Source organism: Macaca nemestrina, chromosome 12 (genome assembly GCF_043159975.1).
Source record: "Macaca nemestrina isolate mMacNem1 chromosome 12, mMacNem.hap1, whole genome shotgun sequence".
Lineage (NCBI taxonomy): Eukaryota > Metazoa > Chordata > Mammalia > Primates > Cercopithecidae > Macaca > Macaca nemestrina.
This window is the reverse complement of record NC_092136.1, coordinates 73,042,133-73,061,329: the sequence shown is the minus strand read 5'-3', so window position 1 is coordinate 73,061,329 and position 19,197 is coordinate 73,042,133. Positions and strand designations below refer to the sequence as shown.

The following is a 19,197-nucleotide window of genomic DNA, read 5'->3' as shown; positions in this document are numbered from 1 at the left end:
TTTTTTTTTTTTTTTTTTTTTTTTTTTTTTTTTTGAGACGGAGTCTCATTCTGTCGCCCAGGCTGCAGTGCAGTGGCGCAATCTCAGCTCACTGCAAGCTCCGCCTCCCGGGTTTACGCCATTCTCCTGCCTCAGCCTCCAGAGTAGCTGGGACTACAGGCGCCCGCCACCTCGCCCGGCTAGTTTTTTTGTATTTTTTTAGTAGAGACGGGGTTTCACCATGTTGGCCAGAATGGTCTCGATCTCCTGACCTCATGATCCGCCCGTCTCGGCCTCCCAAAATGCTGGGATTACAGGCTTGAGCCACTGCGCCCAGCCCCAAAATATTTTTTATAACTAAAAAGTTTAATTACACAAAAAAAGAAAAATGAAACAAAAGGCTGGTCTGCCCTTAAGGAATCATCTCACCTTAGGGAATGAATGAACATTTGCTAAAAATCTTATATGAAAAATGAAGTATTCTCTATTCTTGTAAGTATATCCAAAGTATTTTTATAACTAAAAAGTTTAATTACACAAAAAATGAAAAATGAAACAAAAGGTTGGTCCACCCTTAGGGAATCACCTCATCAGAGCATACTAACTGCAGCAGTCAGAATTAGTAGGGAGAGGCAAATCATGGGTGCACCAATGCTTTGCTTACCCATATACTCACCTCAAAGACAAACAAGAAAAACTGTTAAGTACTATTAATGTAGACTCTTCATCAAGGCCTCAACAGATATGGATTATAAGGCTACATTGTTCAGTGTAGTAGGTAACAGCCATATCAGGCAACTGAGAACTACTTGGATATAGGCATATGTTTTCAACCGTAAATTTTATAAAACCTAAATACAGATCAAGTATTTCTAATAAAAATTAGAGTCTGAAATAGGCTGTAAAAGTAAAATATACATGGAGTTTTGAAGACTTAATAAGAAAAATAAATGTAAAATCTCTCTAATAATTTTTAGTAGCATTTACAGGTTGAAATAATGTTTTAGGTATACTGGGTTAGATCAAATATATTATTAAAATCAATTTCGGCTAGGCATGGTGGCTCATGCCTGTAATCTCAGCACTTTGGGAGGCCAAGACAGGTGGATCACGAGGTCAGGAGTTCAAGACCAGCCTGGCCAACATGATGAAACCCCATCTCTACTAAAAATGCAAAAATTAGCTGGGCGTGGTGGCGGGTGCCTGTAATCCCAGCTGCTAAGGAGGCTGAGGCAGGAGAATTGCTTGAACCCGGGAGGCAGCAGTTGCAGTGAGCCAATATCGTGCCATTGCACTCCAGCCTGGGTGACAGAGCAGGACTCCATCTCAAAAAACAAAACAAAACAAAAATCAATTTCATCATTTACTTTTATCTCTATAATGTGGCTACTAGAAAATTTTAAATTACACATACATCTTGCATTATCAGAACTGATATAAGGGAAGTAAGAGGAAGTTTGATGGCACTTAAAAGTATATGTAACTACATGAGAAAAAGAAAACTATTAACACAGGCAGCAAAAACTATGATTCTCATATAAATGAAGTGGAGATACACGATAATCGTATAAATATCTAAAGTAGATGTATGGGTACTACCATAGTTTTAAATATCATGCCATCTAGAAGATATAAAAACATACCTTGCTTATTTCATTCACAATAAATCCTTCTGAAGCTGTAACCTCTGGGATGCCATCTAGGCCAATTCCTTGACAAGTTAGGCTGCCATACAAAGACGGTTTCCCTATATGGTACAAAAAAAGCATGTCTCAAAAAATAAGAAAAATTTAATATTTTTCTCTTTGAAGACCCAATTCAGGCATCTGTATAAATAGTAAACCCATGAAATTGGCCCATGAAAGAAAAACAGGTACCTGTGTTAAAAGTCAGGTGAAGTAAAAAGAGAATTAGATTAGGTGTCTTAGTCTGTTTAGTGTTGCTATAAAGGAATACCTGAGGCTGGGTAATTTACGAGAAAAGAGGTTTATTTGGCTCACGGTTCTGCAGACTGTACAAGAAGCATGGCACCAGCATCTGCTTCTGATGAGAGCCTCAGGCTGCTTCCACTCATGGCAGAAGGAGAAGGGAGCCAGTGTGTGCAGAGATCACATGGTGAGAGAGGAAGTAAGAGAGAGGAGGGAGATACCAGGATCTTTTTTACAATCAGCTTTCTCAGGAAAGAACAGAGAGAGAACTCAGTCACTCTCACTCCCCAGGGAGGACATTAATCTATTCATGAGGCGTCTGCCCCCGTGACCCAAAACACCCCCCGTTAGGCTCTACCTCCAACACTGAGGATTAAATTTCAACATGAGATTTGGAGGGGTCAAATATCCAAACTATAGCACTAGGCAACTCTAATTTGAAAGGGAATACACTTTCAAGACTAAAATACATATTCTATTTTTTTTTTTTTTTGGTCTGAGATGGAGTCTCGCTCTGTCACCTAGGCTGGAGTGCAGTGGCGTGATCCGGTTCACTGCAACCTCCGCCTCCTGGGTTCACGCCATTCTCCTGCCTCAACCTCCTGAGTAGCTGGGACTATAGGCACCTGCAACCACACCCAGCTAATTTTTTATATTTTTAGTAGAGATGGGGTTTCACCGTGTTAGCCAGGATGGTCTCAATCTCCTGACCTCATGATCCGCCCGCCTCGGCCTCCCAGAGTGCTGGGATTACAGGTGTGGGCCACTGCACCCGACCTGACTAAAACACATTTTCAAGACTAAAAAAGAACAAAGATTTAGTGATTTGAAACAGCATTTGTAGAGGGGGCTGCTAGAGTGATCTCAACCTGATGTAACTGGCTGTGAAATGTAATTCTTCCAGGATGAAAGGTGAAGATCAATATGCATACATGTATTTATCCACAGTATATACACATAATACACAGTAAAGAATTAAGCTTCAGTAACCTGTAAAATTTGCCTAAGTAGAATACTGATTTTGCAGAGATATGGGCCAAGTAAGATATTATCCTACACATAAGCACACGCAGATGATAAAATGAAGTTAAAAACTGTTTCCATTCTTCTTCTACACCTTATATATTCATGTCCAAAACAGCCCATATAACACACTGTTTACATGCCTGACTTGCCCAACAGACTGTGAAGTCCTTGAGTCTACCAGGGTGCTACATTCATTTATTATTCAGTAAATAAATGTTGAACCAAACTGAAGTTACAGAAGAGAGAAGTAGAAATCACCATGGATTCACATAAGAGTGGGAGGGCTTTTTTTTTGAGATGGAGTTTCATTAGTGTCGCCCAGGTTGGAGTGCAATGGCGCGATCTCAGCTCACTGCAACCTCAACCTCCTGGGTTCAAGCAGTTCTCATGCCTCAGCCTCCCAAGTAGCTGGGATTACAGGCGCCTGCCACCACATCTGGCTAATTTTTGTATTTTTAGCAGAGACAGGGTTTCACCAGATTGGCCAGGCCGGTCTCGAGCTCCTCCCCTCAGGTGATCACCCACCTCAGCCTCCCAAAGTGTTGGGATTACAGGCGTAAGCCACCACGTCCGGCCGGGAGCGCTTTCTAGAGAGTATAGGACTTGTGTAGGATCCTCAAAGAAAGATAGGAGCTGGCTAGGAAGAAAATAAGGGAAAGAAAACTCCAAATTAAGGAGGAGCATATCAAGAACGAAAGAAAGTCGGCTGGGCATGGTGGCTCACGCCTGTAATCTCAGCACTTTGGGAGCCCAAGGTGGGTGGATCACAACATCAGGAGTTCAAGACCAGCCTGGCCAACACAGTGAAACCTCATCTCTACTAAAAATTCAAAAATTAGCCAGGTTTGGTGGCATGCGCCTGTAGTCCCAGCTATGATACTCAGGAGGCTGAGGCAGAAGAATCGCTTGAACCTGGGAGGCGGAGGTTGCAGTGAGCTGAGACCATGCCATTGCACTCCAGTATGGGTGACAGAGTGAGACACCATCTCAAAAAAAAAAAAAAGAAAAGAAAAAAAAAAAACAAGAGGGAAGGAGTCATCAATTAATACACCAGTTTGGTAATAGCAGTCATGGAAATGATACTTAAGGGATAAATCCCAGAGAAACTCAAGTCTAGGGTAGAAGTTTGGCCTACAGAAGACCTAGTAAAGACACTTTTCACAGGGAAGTATCATGAAGCACTATTTCAGAAAGATGCCACAAAAACAGAACTGAAGGAACTTCACTTTGTATCCCACTCCATAATTCCCTACTGTGTTTACCAACTGCCTTAAGAAGTCTGGCCCTCATGGTGCATCATTTCAACCAATCACTCAATGACTTCTCTACATTTGTGGATGTATATATATATATATGTATTTTTTAAATATTTGAGACAGGGTCTCACTCTGTCACCCAGGCTGGAGTGCAGTGGCATGATCATGGTTCACTGCAGCCTCTGTCTCCTGGAATCAAGTGGTTCTCCCACCTCAGCTTCCTGAGTAGCCTGCATGCCACCATGCCCAACTTTTTTTTTTTTTTCTTTTTGAGACGGAGTCTCGCTCAATCGCCCAGGCTGGAGTGCAGTGGCGTGATCTCGGCTCACTGCAAGCTCCGCCTCCTGGGTTCACGCCATTCTCCTGCCTCAGCCTCCCAAGTAGCTGGGACTACAGGCGCCCGCCACCACACCCAGCTAATTTTTTGCATTTTTTTTTTAGTAGAGAAGGGGTTTCACCGTGTTAGCCAAGATGGTCTCGATCTCCTGACCTCGTGATCCACCCGACTCAGCCTCCCAAAGTGCTGGGATTACAAGCGTAAGCCACTACGCCCGGCCAATTTTTTATTTTTTATTTTTTTTTATTTTTAGTAGAGACTGTTGCCCAGACTGGTCTCGAATTACTGGGCTCAAGCAATCCTTCTGCCTCAGCCTCCCAAAGTGGTAGGATTACAGGGTGAGCTACCCTGCCCAGCTGACTTCTCTACATTTGTGAAGTCACTAAAATGACCTCAGCCTTGGTTTTCTCTATATAATAGCAGAACTGGGATCAATCCAACTACTCACCTTCTACATTCCTACATGCAGGCTGCTGAGCACTGCTCCAGAAAAGGACACAACTGCCAATTGTCACCAATCCAATTCATGTTTCTAAACTCAGCAGTTTTGTAATCCTTTCACCTCTCCCATTCCCCACAGCAGCCGGTTCTCATGCCATCTATCCTGCCATCAAAATCTCCTTCCCTCATAATAGCCAAAACCTAGAAATAAATGTCCGTCAATTGATGAATGGATAAACAAAATATAGTGTATCCATACAACAGAGTATTACTGGGCCACAAAAAGGAATGAAGTACTGATAAAAACAACAAATAGAAACATTGTACTAAGTTGCCTGTAATCCCAGCACTTTGGGAGGCCGAGGTGGGTAGATCACTTGAGGCCAAGAGTTCAAGACCAGCCTGGCCAACATGCCGAAACCTCATTCGTCTCTACTAAAAATACAAAAATTACCCGGGTGTGGTGGCAGGTGCCTGTAATCCCAGCTACTCAGGAAGCTGAGGCACAAAAATCACTTGAATCCGGGAGGTGAAGGTTGCAATGAGGAGCTGAGATTGCGTCATTATACTTCAGCCTAGACAACAGAGTAAGACTCTCAAAAAAAAAAAAAAGAAAGAAACATTATGCTAAGTGAAAGAAGTCACACAAAAGGCCACGTATTTTATGATTCCATTTATATGAAATGTCCAAAGTAGGCAAAACCATAGAGATAGAAAGTAAACTAGTGGTTGCTAGGATTGGGGGGTGGAAAGTGACTGTTAACGGGTATAGACTTTTTTTTGGGGGGGGAGTGATACTAGAAATAATATATGTAAAGCAACTAGCACATAGATAGCACACATTTTTATCTCAATAAAGCTGTTATTTAAAAACAAAAACAAGAAACAAGATGGTGGATCACACCTAGAGTCTCAGCTACTTGGGAGGCTGAGAAAGGATCACTTGAGCACAGGAGTTCAAATTCAGCACCTGGGAAACACAGTGAGACCCCATGCATTAAAAAATAAACACAGAAGTTCAAGACCAGCCTGGGCAACATAGTGAGACCTTGTCTCCACAAAAAATGTAAAAAATTAGCCGGGTATGGTGGTGCATGGCTGTGGTCCCAGCTACTCAGGAGGCTTAGGTGGGAGGATCTCTTGAACCCAGGAGATCAAGGCTGCAGTGACCCATAACCACGTAACTGTACTCCAGCCTGAGCAACAGGGCAAGACTCTGTCTCAAAAAAATAAGAATAGGCCAGGCACAGTACGTCTGTAATCCCAGCACTTTGGGAGGCCGAGGTGGGTGGATCACAAGGTCAGGAGTTCGAGACCATCCTGCCTAACACAGTAAAACCCTGTCTCTACCAAAAATACAAAAAAATCAGCTGGGCGTGGTGGCGGGTGCCTGTAGTCCCAGCTACTCAGGAGGCTGAGGCAGGAGAATGGCATGAACCCAGAAGGCGGAGCTTGCAGTGAGCCAAGATCGTGCCACTGCACTCCAGCCTAGGCGACAGAGCGAGACTCCATCTCAAAAAAAAAAACAAAAAAAAAAATTAGCCAGGCGTGGTGGCACATGCCTGCAATCCCAGCTACTTGGGAGGCCGAGGCAGAAGAATTGCTTGAACCCAGGAGGCGGAGGTTGCAGTGAGCCAAGACCACACCACTGCACTCCAGCCTGGGCGACAAGAGCGAAACTCCAACTCAAAAATAAATAAATAAATAAATAATATATAAAAATAAAAATAAACACACACAAAAACAAAAGCCATCCTCCTCCTTAAGAGTTGACATCATTAACTCCAATTCATAAGAAAACTGAGCCTACAAGTTACCCTCAAAAAAGAAAAAAAAAGTGCGGGTGCGGTGGCTCACACCTGTAATCCCAGCACTTTGGGAGGCCACAGTGAGTGGATCACAAGATCAGGAGATGGAGACCATCCTGACTAACACGGTGAAACCCCGTCTCTACTAAAAATACAAAAAATTGCCGGGCGCGGTGGCTCATGCCTGTAACCCCAGCACTTTGGGAGGTTGAGGTGGATGGATCACCTGAGGTTGGGAGTTCGAGACCAGCCTGACCAACATGGAGAAACCGTGTCTCTGTTAAAAAAAAAAAAAAAACATACAAAATTAGCCAGGCATGGTGGCACATGCTTGTAATCCCAGCTACTCGGGAGGCTGAGGCAGGAGAATTGCTTGAATCTGGGAGGTGGAGGTTGCAGTGAGCCAAGATTGTGCCATTGCACTCCAGCCTCTAGCCTGGACAACAAGAACGAAACTCCATCTCAAAAAAAAAAAAAAACAAAAAAAAACACAAAAAAATTAGCCAGGCATGGCGGCACACGCCTGTAGTTCCAGCTACTTGGGAGGCTGAAGCTGGAGAATCACTTGAACCTGGCAGGCGGAGGTTGCAGTGAGCCGAGACTGCGCCACTGCACTGAGATTCCATCTCAAAAACAAACAAACAAAAAACTCCTTGGTTGTTGAAGGTAGCTTGGTAATTAAAAACAAAACAAAACTAAGTTTGTTGCTTGTAAAGACTTGATAATTTTTTTAAAAACTGTTTTAGGCCAGGGGCAGTGGCTCATGCCTATAATCCCAGCACTCTGGGAGGCCAAGGCAGGAGGATCACTTGAGGTCAGGAGTTCAAGACCAGCCTGGCCAACATGGTGACATCCCGTCTCTACTAAAAATACAAAAATTAGCTGGGCCTGGTAACATGCACCTGTAGTCCCAGCTATTCAGGAGGCTGAGGCACGAGAATCGCTTCAACCCGGGACTGGAGGTTGCAGTGAGCTGAGATCATGCCACTGCATTCCAGCCTGGGTGACAGAGCAAGACTCTGTTTAAAAAAACTGCTTTAATAGTATGGGCAAGATAAATGCAAAATGTTAGGGAAAAGATCTAAAAAAATATAAACCCCAGTTGACATTTTGCTCTTAGATTGCTTTTTTAGCGTAAGTAAAGATTTGCCTTGCTTTAAAGAAACAGTGCCTTTCGGTTATGGTTTATTATAAGAAAGCCAAGGTCCTTGTAATAATCAGTGGACTAATGAAGAGATGGTGAATTTTAATGTATGTTTATATATTTTAGTTAAAATAAAATGTAGGTCTTTTGTGTATTTTTTTTTTACTTTTATTTATTTATTTATTTATTTATTTTTGAGACGGAGTTTCACTCTTGTTACCCAGGCTGGAATGCAATGGCGCGATCTCCACTCACTGCAACCTCTACCTCATGGGTTTAAGCGATTCTCCTGCCTCAGCCTCCTGAGTAGCTAGGATTACAGGCAGCACCACCATGCCCGGCTAATTTTTTGTATTTTTAGTAGAAACAGGGTTTTATGTTAGCCAGGCTGGTCTCAAACTCCTGACCTCAGGTGATCCGCTCACCATGGCTTCCTAAAGTGCTGGGATAACAGGCGTGAGCCACCGTGCCCAGCTTTTTTTTTTTTTTTTTTTTTTTTTTGAGACGGAGTCTTGCTCAGTCGACTAGGCTAGAATGCAGTGGCATGATCTCGGCTCACTGCAAGCTCTGCCTCCTGGGTTCATGCCATTCTCCTGCCTCAGGCTCACGAATAACTGGGACTACAGGCACCCGCCACAATGCTTGGCTAATTTTTTGTATTTTTTTTTAGTAGAGCCACTGTGCCCAGCTTTTTAATTTTTTTTATTTTTATTTTTTAATTGAGACAGGGTTTCGCTGTGTCTCTCAGGCTGGAGTACAGTGGCACAATCCTAGCTCAAGCAGTGAGAATAGGATTTTTGAACATAATTAAGCACAATAAAATAGGTAAAATAAAATACAGTATTGTCCTTGAATTTTTATGTTACATATATATGTATATATGTGTATGTATGTGTGTGTATATATATATTTGTATATTTGTGTGTGTGTTTCTTTTTTTAGAGACAGGGTCTCACTTTCTGGTCCAGGGTAGGAGATCACGTAGCATGATCACGGCTACCCGATCAGGGTAGGAGATCCAGTAGCATGATCACAGCTCACTGCAGCCTTGACTTGTTGGACTTGAGCAATCCTCCCACCTCTGCCTCTTGAGTAGCTGGGACTACAGACACCCAACACCATGCCCAGCTAGTTTTATTTGCTGTAGACACAAGGTCTCCCTATGTTCCCCAAGCTGGTCTCAAGCAATCCTCCATCTTGGCCTTCCAGAATGGTGGATGATAGGTGTGAGCCACCACATCTGGCCTTATACTTTAAGATGATTGGCAAGTCACAACACTATAAAGTCAGTCCTTTATTCCACTGATATAAACAATAATCTTTTTTTTTTTTTTAATGATGGGGTCTCACTCTGTCACTCCGGCAAGAGTGCAATGGTTCAATTGTAACTCACTGCAGCCTCAACCTCCTGGGCTCAAGAGATCCTCCTATCTCAGCCTGCCAAGTAGCTGGGACTATACAAACATGCCACTATGCCTATTTTTTTTTTTATTATTTTTTATAGAGATGGGCGTCTCACTTTGTTTCCCAGGCTGGTCTCGAACTCCTGGGCTCAAGTGATCCTCCTGCCTCAGCTTCCCAAAGTGCTAGGATTATAGGTGTGAGCCACTGTGCCTGGCCAAAACTTTATTTCTCATAGAAATACAATATATCAGCAGCATTTGAAATGAAAGATAATCAGCAAAACAAAACTTTCTCACAGAATTTAGAAGGAAGGTTGATTTGTTTTAGAATGGTACCACATTGGTTACCAATTTGAAAAGAATCCTGTGAATGAAATAAAGAGTGTTGTTCAAAAGAAAAACTGATAAGACTTGGGAGCTTCCTGGATATGGCAGGGTCAAATAACTAGGTTTTTCACTCTGGTGCCTAGAAAAATGATGGTAACTTAAGAAATGAGAAAATCAAGAAAGAGAACTCACTTGACAACAAATGTACTCAGCTTGGTTTTGGACTTCAGTAAGTCAAGTAACTTAAGGTGACAGTGAGACCTTTAAGCAGAAATCTCCAGCAAACAACTGATCAATCTCTGTTTGAACATGGAGAAGTCAGGGCTGGAGCTATAGATCTAGAAATTATCATCAAGAAGGTCCCAGTTAAAGCTGCAGAAGTGCTTAGAATACAACAGCACAGGGTAAGTGATTAATTAAGATGCATCAACAATGTCTCCATGAATAAGTCTGTGGCTTTCAAATGGAAAATCAATCTGAAGGCCTTCCCTTGGAATGGAGGAGTTGGGGTGTTAGCTATACAGTACTGACTGGTCAAGCATATTTGCAGACTATGAGTATTATATAAGGAGGCTGGGCCAAGAGAAAATAGGAAGCTTTCTTTTAAGGGTAATAATCCTTCTTCTTTAAAGTGACAGCATATAGGGTATTACCTGGGGGATGACAGCTCAGCCAGGCCTCCCCTTCATCCTTCCTATGAAGAAAGACAAAAGCTTAATTAGGCTCACCCAAAGTTGAACAGGATCCCATAGTTACAAGGGAAGAAAGAAGGTCATGTAACCTCCAGTTTGGTCACAGTACTTAGACATGAGCTAGTTCAACCTCTCATCAGGTATAGATCATTCTAAGACAGACAAACTTTATTTGTTCAAGAAGTATTTGTGGATTAACTATTTAATGAATAGATATCTGTTGGTTAAATTAATGCTCATCCATCAACAGTGAGCTCACTTTGAAAAATCAAGGTTATCTAATTAGATATTTATCAGGATTATTGTAAACCAAGCCCTGTGCTAAGCACTTTCCATATACAATCATTAACTCTCACAATAACCAAACAAGATTCCTTTTATTATTTCGGCACCTGCCCAATCATCCAAATCCTGATCTCTTCACCCTAGCACTTTTAGGGTCTAATGGAAAGGGTCTATGCTTTTAAGACAGAAACATCTAGGTTGACAGTAACTCTCTATCATTTGATGAGATGCATGATCTTGGGCAAGTTAAGCCTTCTGATTCTGGTGCTGTACTTTCTTATAGGTACCTAGTGGAACTTCATGTTATTGTTCTTTACTACTTATCACATTCTGTGTACTAGCAACTAGTCTGTATTTTAGCCCACCTAAATTAAGTAAGGTATAAATTTAGTAAGGTGAAAATTTCTTAAATGCAGAAGGCTGTTTCATTCATCTTCACCATTGTTTCAATTTGAAAAACCCTTATTAGCAGTAGCAGTTGACAAATATGGCACTGCTATATCCATCCTGATTCCTAGAGAAACAACTGGCACAGTATAAGATCAATAAACGTTTTATGAATGAATAGTTGGCTGTGTATTCCTACTTAAGATTTCAGCTTTAGGCCGGGCGCAGTGGCTCAAGCCTGTAATCCCAGTACTTTGGGAGGCCGAGGCGGGTGGGTCACGAAGTCAGGAGATCGAGACCATCCTGGCTAACATGGTGAAACCCCGTCTCTACTAAAAATACAAAAAACTAGCCGGGCGTGGTGGCGGGCGCCTGTAGTCCCAGCTACTCGGAGGCTGAGGCAGGAGAATGGCGTAAACCCGGGAGGCGGAGCTTGCAGTGAGCCGAGATCGCGCCACTGCACTCCAGCTTGGGTGACACAGCGAGACTCCGTCTCAAAAAAAAAAAAAAAAAGATTTCAGCTTTTCTTTTTTTTTGAGATGAGTATCGCTCTGTCACACAGGCTGGAGTGCAGTGGTGCAATCTCAGCTCACTGCAACCTCCACCTCCTGGGTTCAACCGATTCTCCTGCCTCAGCCTCCAGAGTAGCTGGGATTATAGGTGCCCACTCCCACACCCGGCTAATTTCTGTATTTTTAGTAAAGACAGGGTTTCACCATGTTGGTCAGGCTGGTCTTGAACTTCTGACCTCAAATGATCCACCAATCTCAGTTTTCCAAAGTGCTGGGATTACAGGCATGAGCCACCGCACCCGGCTTGGATGTCAGCTTCTTAAGAGCAGGAACCATCACTTATATTTAGAGTATACATCTGAGCTCCACCAAGCATCCAGTACGGGGCCTGGACATAGTGTTAGTTTCCTTAATAGTATCGTCCAGTATGCCCAATATAGCATTAAGGGGCCTAGGAGAATACAAAGGTTCCATCACATGCACAAAGTAGTGGTGAGTACAGGGACTTCTGGAAATAACTGACGACTAATCAATATTTGCTAAATGACTGCTTGGCCAAGAGCCTTCCTGCCTTCCAGTACCCCTGTCTTTCTCCAACTCACTGATACTAATTCTGACGCGGGGATCACACAACTCATGTGCTCCCTTGACCTGGGGATAGCTTTTCAGAGAATGACCATACGGGTTTGAGACTTCTTTTTCCGGACCCTATTCCCTCCATATCCCTCAACAATTGATGAAGTAACCCCTATTGATATCCTGGACCAGGCATGGCTTTCCTTGACGCAAAAGCAACATCCACTACCCTCCTCCTCTGACTCTGTTCTGGGCCTGGATTCACCTTAGGGCTTGCGCCCAGTCGCTCTGAATCCTCAAAGGCGCCGCCATCTCGACCCCGCCTCCACCAGCCCACCTCTTCCGCCCCTTCCCGGAAGTGGGTCCCCGAGAAGGGTGCGGCGAGGACAGAGGGTGGGCTCAACACCGAGAGGCCACCAATGAAAACGTGCCTTTTTCACATTCCCCGTCCCTTCCGTGTGCGCGCTCCACACGAGGGGCTGGTTCCCGGAAGGATGGACAGAGGACCCTTAACCGCCCGCGAAGCTCAAGCCGCTGCGTAGGAGCGTGTGTTCGGGCCCTCTTCTCCCACCTATTCGGTGAGCATCGCATACCGCGTTCTTCAGAAGGCGTTGCGGGCCCAAAGGTGCAGCGATTAGCGGCCGCGCGCGCGCATGCGTCCTCAAAGTTCAAAGTCCGCGATGCCCCTCAGGCGCTTCAGGCCTCGTGGCTGCCAGCATTTTTCTGCTTTAAGATCCTTTCCATGACTTCCTAGTTTAGGCCAGCCTCCACGATCCAGCTGCCAACCATCTAGCCTACCCTGATCTCTGAGCAGGGGTCGTCCTCATTTTACTCCGGAGACTGAAGCCAGAAGGTGGTGAGAGGAGAGTACAGTAGCATTTACTGAGTCCTGTTGTAGCCCAAGCACTTTTCATTCGTTAATCTTCATTCTATTGTGCGAATTAAATATTATTAATGGGGAAACTAAAATGAAAAAGTTTACATAGTAAGGCGTAGTGCTGGGATTCGAATACGGATCTCTTGGTTTAGGATCCAAGGCACTTTCCATTCCACTGTTCTTTCTCTAAATTATTTGCTGCTGGCCTGTTTAGGAAGAGAAAACTATCATTTATTGAACTCTTTAGACGTACTAGCCTCCTTACAAACCTTTTTTTTTTTTTTTTTTTTTGAGACAGGGTCTCCCGCTGTCACCCAGGCTGGGATGCAGTGGCATGATCACGGCTCGCAGTGTTGCCCAGGCTGGGCGCAAACCATCCTGCAGCCTCAGTCTCCCAAAGTGCTGGATTACAGGCGTGAGCCATGGCACCCAGCTTCATCTCTGTGTTTCCAGAGAGGTTATCAAATGACGTGTCCAAGGACACCAAATGAGGCAGTGACAAAGCTAGGTCCGAGTCTGTTTCAAAGCCCATTTTCCCCCTCCTGCTTAAGTTATACTGCCTCCAAGGCAAATGAGTTGTGTAAAGTGCCTGACTCCCTCTTGTGACTTCCCCATTGCCCTCAGAATAAAAAGTCTTAAATTCCCTACTATGTCCTACAAAGCCCACCAGTTTAATATTATCTTGTTCTGATACTCTATTTTCCCATCACTGAACTTTTTTTTTTTCTCTCATGTATCAGATTCTATCTCAACCACCTGCTCTTCCATTGACCAAAAATAGTTTTCCCATCTCTGGCTAACTTTTGTTCCATATGTCAAGTTTCAGCTTGGAAATCACTTCCTCTAGGAAGCCTTCCCTGCTATTCCTGCCCTTGTCTGGATTAGGTATCCCTCCACTGTGGTCCCAGTCTTCGCTATCTGTACACTGCATAGTAAACTGCCCTGTCTCCTTGTCTAGGTTGTAAACTCCATGAAGCCAGGAACTTAACTGACTTAGACACTCTTGAATCCTCAGCACTAGCATAGTGCCTGGTACATGATAGGTACTTAATCATTGGTTGAGTGAATGAGAGACACAGTAAAGGTAATAAGGAGTCCTTCTAGTTTCTTTACAGCCCATCATGGTGAAATTTTTGCAAAGGCTGAAGTCATTTCTCTTCAGATCTTAAGTTCCTTCTGTATGCTGCTTTCTGCTGAGTGTTCTGATGCAGATGGGCATGACAGTTTGGGCAAATAAATACATCTCACATTTTTGTATAGTTTACAAAGCCATCTCACCTTATAGATGCAGAGGCCAGGTTTCTGCATGGTGTATGCTACAGCCACACTGAGCTCTTTCTATCCTTCCCATGTGCCAAAACCTACCCATATTTGGGCACCCTTTCACTTTGTTTTTTTGTTTGTTTGTTTTGGAGACGGAGTCTCACTCTGTCGCCCAGGCTGGAGTGCAGTGGTGCAATCTTTGGCTCACTGCAACCTCTGTCCCCTGGATTAAAGCGATTCTCCTGCTTCAGCCTCCCAAGTAGCTGGGATTACAGGCACCTGCCATCGTGCCCACCTAATTTTTATATTTTTAGTGGAGATGGGGTTTCACCATCTTGGCCAGGCTGGTCTTGAACTTCTGACCTCGTGCTCCACTTGCCTCGGCCTCCCAAAGTGTTGGGATTACAGGTGTGAGCCACCACATCCAGCCTCTTTCACTTTTTAAACTTTGTTCTTCAGCATAGAATAAGACTAGCAGGATAAAAGAAGAACAGTTATTTATTTATTTGAAACTGGGTCTCACCATGTCACCTAAGCTGGAGTATAGTGGCAGCATCATAGCTCACTGCAGCCTTTCAACTCCTGGGCTCAAGGGATTCTCCCTCTTCAGCCTCTTGAGAACCTGGGACTACAAGTGTGTGCCACCATGCCCAGCTAATTTTTAATTTTTTTTTCTTTCTTTTTTTTTTTTTTTTTTTTTTTGAGGCCTCAGAGTTTCGCTCTTGTTCCCCAGGCTGGAGTGCAGTGGTGTGATCTCGGCTCACCACAACCTCCGCCTCCCAGGTTCAAACGATTCTCCTGCCTCAGCCTCCTGAGTAGCTGGGATTACAGGCATACGCCACGATGCCTGGCTGATTTTGTATTTTTAGTAGAGACAGGCTTTCTCCATGTTGGTCAGGCTGGTCTTGATCTCCCGACCTCAGGTAATCCAACCACCTCAGTCTCCCAAAGTGCTGGGATTACAGGCGTGAGCCACTGTACCCAGTCATTTTAAAATTTTTTTGTAGAGATGAGGTCTTGCCATAACCCAGGCTGGTCTCAAACTCGTGGGCTCAAGGGATCTTCCTTCCTCAGCCTCCCAAAATGCTAGGATTACAGGTTTGAGCCATCGTACCTAGCTGAAAGTTTAGTTCTTTTTAGGTAGATCAGAGATAGCTTATCTAAAAAGATGACATTTCACCTAATTAATATTCCAATAGCAAAATCCATTGAACTTATTGAATGTTATGTCAAGCATTCTCACATGGTTTATCTCATTCAGTTCAAACCACTTTGCAGGCCTGCTCTCAGCTAGGCCTAGTGCTGGAGGCACAAAGGTAAATCAAGACAAACATCAGCTGGGCACAGTTGGCTCACACCTGTAATCTCAGCACTTCAGGAGGCCAAGGCAGGAGGATCGCTTCAGCCCAGGGTTTTGAGACCATGCTGAGCAACATGGAAAAACCTTGTATCTATCAAAAAATCAAAAAAACTAGCTGAGTGTGGTGGTGCACACCTGTAGTCCCAGCTACTCTGGCTGGGGAGGAACTGAGGCGGAAAGATTGCTTGATCCCTAAAGATGGAGGCTACAGTGAGCCTGGGCAACAAAGCAAGACACCCTTAAAAAACAAAACAAAACACAAGCATCTGTCTGCAAGCTTCGAGTCTCCCACGGGAGACATAAACAGGCTAAACGGTGCAGTCTGGTCAGTGCTATTTATAATCTAGGAACCTTACATATTATATCCCCACTCTAACCTTGTCTCTGTTAATGTTCTATAGACTCCCCATCCCCAGGATGTCAACCTCAGCCCCTCAAGGCCATACCTGGACCCAACGGGTGAAGAAGGAGGATGAGGAGGAGGACCCGCTGGACCAGCTGATCTCCCGCTCTGGCTGTGCTGCCTCCCACTTTGCAGTGCAGGAGTGCATGGCCCAGCACCAGGACTGGCGGCAATGCCAGCCACAGGTGCAGGCGTTCAAGGATTGCATGAGTGAACAGCAGTCGAGGCGGCGAGAGGAGCTGCAGAGGAGGAAAGAACAAGCCAGTGCCCACCACTGAGACCTCAAACCACCTATCCCCAGTAGATGGCCCTGCCAAGATCAGCACCCAGCAGGATTATAGAGGAAGAAATCCTAAATGCTGGGTGTGGGAGGTATAAAACATGGGGATAGTTTTTGGATCTGGAGTTGAGAGCCATGGGTTTAGACGTGACTGGCACAAACAGCTGTCATATGTTCGTGGTCAGATCTCACACATCCGCAGCTGTCTTGTTCCACCAGTATTTGCCAGGAAAACAAAGAATGTGGTAAGGGATGCTCCCCCACCCCACATCTTGGGTCAGTGTGCCAAGTACTGAGATGATTTTAGGGACATTTTATTTTAAATTAAATTCACAATCTAATGGTAAATTGATTACCTGATTAGTGCTTTTCTCTTTCATCGCTTGTTCTGGATGTTTCAGTCAGTTTAGTGGAAGGAAGAAAGCAAATGGGGAAACTTTTTATTCAAATATGTTTTTGTTTTGTTTTTTTGAGACGGAGTCTCTGTTGCCCAGGCTGGAGTGCAGTGGCGCAATCAGGGCTCACTGCATCCTCAGTGGGCTCAGGCCATCCTCCCACCTAAGCCTCTCAAGTAGCTGGAACCACAGGTGTGTGCATCACCACACCCAGCTAATTATTCAAATATTGAGTACCTATTAAATGCTAGATTCTGTTGAATTAACAGATACCGAGTCTGGCTTTAACCTGCTCCCAACCCAACAAACACACAAAGTTGGGCTAACATTTTTAAAGTATATTTAACACTAAAATACAGATTTTCAGCTTTTAAAAAGTGGAAAAGCTGTTAACATTGACTTTTATTCCCTCTTAACAATTTGCTGGAGCTGAATAACTCCCCCTTTTAGTAGGTTGTGTTTTCTGATTCAAAACAGTTGCATATCAATTCTCATTTTTCTTCAACAAAACTCTTCCATTCTATTCTATTTTTTTTTTTTTTTTTTTTTTTTTTTGAGATGGAGTCTTGCTCTGTCGCCCAGGCTGGAGTGCAATAGTGCAATCTGGGCTGACTGCAACCTCTGCCTCCCAAATTCAAGTGATCCCCCTGCATCAGCCTCCCAAGTAGCTGGGACTACAGGTAAGCAGTACCACACGCGGCTAATTTTTGTATTTTTAGTAGGGAACAGGGTTTCACCATGTTGGCCAGGCTGGTCTCGAACTCCTGACCTCAAGTGATCCACCCTCCTCAGCCTCCCAAAGTGCTGGGATTACAGGTATGAGCCACCACACCCAGACAGTAACAAATATTGCTTCAGGATCGATCTATTAGAAGCCCAAATCTGAGGTATAGTAGGCCTTAAAATTTGCTTTGAGCCTTCATGCCAGTATCTGGGGAAGAAGTAAAGAGAAAAGAGGGGAGAAGATAGGAGTTTAAAGAACAATCCTATTTCTGGCTGAAGGGGATAACCAGGCAAATTATAAAGACAAATTGCTATGTGTGTGTGCTCAGTGCTGATTCATCAGAGAAAACAAGCAGTGTGCACTGGAGTTTTCAGCAAGAATCTCAAAGAAGAGAAGGGATGAGTTGAGTTGAACTTTTAAAGATGAAGTAGGGCAGGCATGGTGGCTCACTTGAGGTCAGGAGTTCAAGACCAGCCTGGCCAACGTGGCAAAACCCCATCTCTGCTAAAAATACAAAAAAATTAGCCAGGCATGGTGGTGCATGCTGAGTATAATCCCAGCTACTTGGGAGTCTGAGGCAGGAGAATCACTTGAACCTGGGAGGTAGAGATGGCAGTGAGCCAAGATTGCACCACTGCATTCCAGCCTGGGTGATGGAGTGAGACTGTCTCAATAAATAAATAAATAATAAAGATGAAGTAGACATTACCTATTTGTAAATTATAGCAGAAAAGATTACCATCCAGAATAAAAAGTACCTGGAAGCCACTAAGAAGCACACTGTTGGATAGAAAAGTGAACAAATAAGGCAGGTGCAGTGGCTCACGCCTGTAATCTCAACACTTTGGGAGGCAGAACTGGGTGGATCACTTGAGATGAGGAGTTTGAGACCAGCCTGGCCAACATGGCGAAATCCTGTCTCTACTAAAAACAAAAAAATTAGCCAGGCATGTGCCTGTAATCCCAGCTACTTGGGAGGCTGAGGCAGGAGAATTGCTTGAACCCAGGAGGCAGCAGAGGTTGCAGTGAGCTGAGATCCTGCCACCGCACTCCAGCCTGGGTGACAGAGCGAGACTCCATCTCAAAAAAAAAAGTGAACAAGCCAGAAAACATAGGAAACTATAAATATGCTCTACATCATGGATAATCAGAGAAATTTCGTTTTTGTTTTTGGTAGAGATGAGGTCTCAATATGTTGCCCAGGCTAGTCTCAAACTCCTGGGCTCAAGTGATCCTCCCACCTCAGCCTCTCAAAGTGTTGGGATTACAGGTATGAGCCCCTGTGCCTGGCCTGAAAGGTGTTTTTTTTTTTGTTGTTTTTTTGTTTTTTTGTTTTTTTTGAGACGGAGTCTCGCTCTGTTGCCCAGGCTGGAGTGCAATGGCCGGATCTCAGCTCACTGCAAGCTCCGCCTCCCAGGTTTACACCATTCTCCTGCTTCAGCATCCCGAGTAGCTGGGACTACAGGCGCCCGCCACCTCGCCCGGCTAGTTTTTTTGTATTTTTTTAGTAGAGACGGGGTTTCACCGTGTTAGCCAGGATGGTCTTGATCTCCTGACCTCATGATCCGCCCGTCTCGGCCTCCCAAAGTGCTGGGATTACAGGCTTGAGCCACCGTGCCCGGCCCAGAAATGTATTTTTATAAGACATATATACTATTAGGTTCATTGCAGCATTGTTTATACTAGTAAATGGTCCCAATGTCAATTTCCATCAGTAAGGACTCTGTGTATTCAAATCTTTTACAATAGGAATGTGTGTATTTTGTGTGAGTAAAAATAGTAGGCTATGGAGGA

General features: G+C 44.2%; 2 protein-coding genes across 7 annotated transcripts in view; one reads left to right on the top strand and one right to left on the bottom strand.

Moving 5' to 3' along the window:
- The window catches only part of LOC105468727 (proteasomal ATPase associated factor 1), a 52,731-nt gene extending 40,073 nt beyond the window's left edge, over positions 1–12,658 (bottom strand). The window contains exons 1-3 of one of the 4 annotated variants that reach the window (XM_071075261.1): positions 12,529–12,658; positions 10,303–10,339; positions 1,623–1,726 (exon numbers count right to left, since the gene is read on the bottom strand). Coding sequence is in view for 3 of the 4 variants with exons in the window: in XM_071075262.1 (XP_070931363.1) it covers positions 1,623–1,726; positions 10,303–10,343; positions 12,367–12,413 (192 nt within the window). In the remaining variant the exon portion in view is untranslated. Of the gene's footprint in view, positions 1–1,622; positions 1,727–1,979; positions 4,533–10,302; positions 10,344–12,366; positions 12,460–12,528 lie in introns of those variants that run through there. The other 3 variants (XM_071075262.1, XM_071075259.1, XM_071075260.1) reach the window with 3 other exon arrangements.
- LOC105468725 (cytochrome c oxidase assembly factor 4 homolog) lies at positions 12,542–16,636 on the top strand. Of its 3 annotated transcripts, none has more exons than XM_071075264.1 (2): positions 12,542–12,679; positions 16,003–16,636. In XM_071075264.1, exon 2 carries the CDS (start codon positions 16,019–16,021, stop codon positions 16,280–16,282), a length of 264 nt encoding a protein of 87 aa, XP_070931365.1. In that variant the 5' UTR covers positions 12,542–12,679; positions 16,003–16,018; the 3' UTR covers positions 16,283–16,636. The 3 variants fall into 3 exon arrangements, with proteins under 3 accessions (XP_070931365.1, XP_070931368.1, XP_070931366.1); XM_071075267.1 differs by lacking the exon at positions 12,542–12,679 and adding an exon at positions 12,780–12,954; XM_071075265.1 differs by lacking the exon at positions 12,542–12,679 and adding an exon at positions 12,780–12,957.
- The last annotated feature ends 2,561 nt before the right edge of the window (positions 16,637–19,197 follow it).

Excerpts from the sequence above, each read along its gene's own strand:
- LOC105468725 (XM_071075264.1), top strand. The coding sequence starts at position 16,019 with ATGTCAACCTCAGCCCCTCAAGGCCATACCTGGACCCAACGGGTGAAG.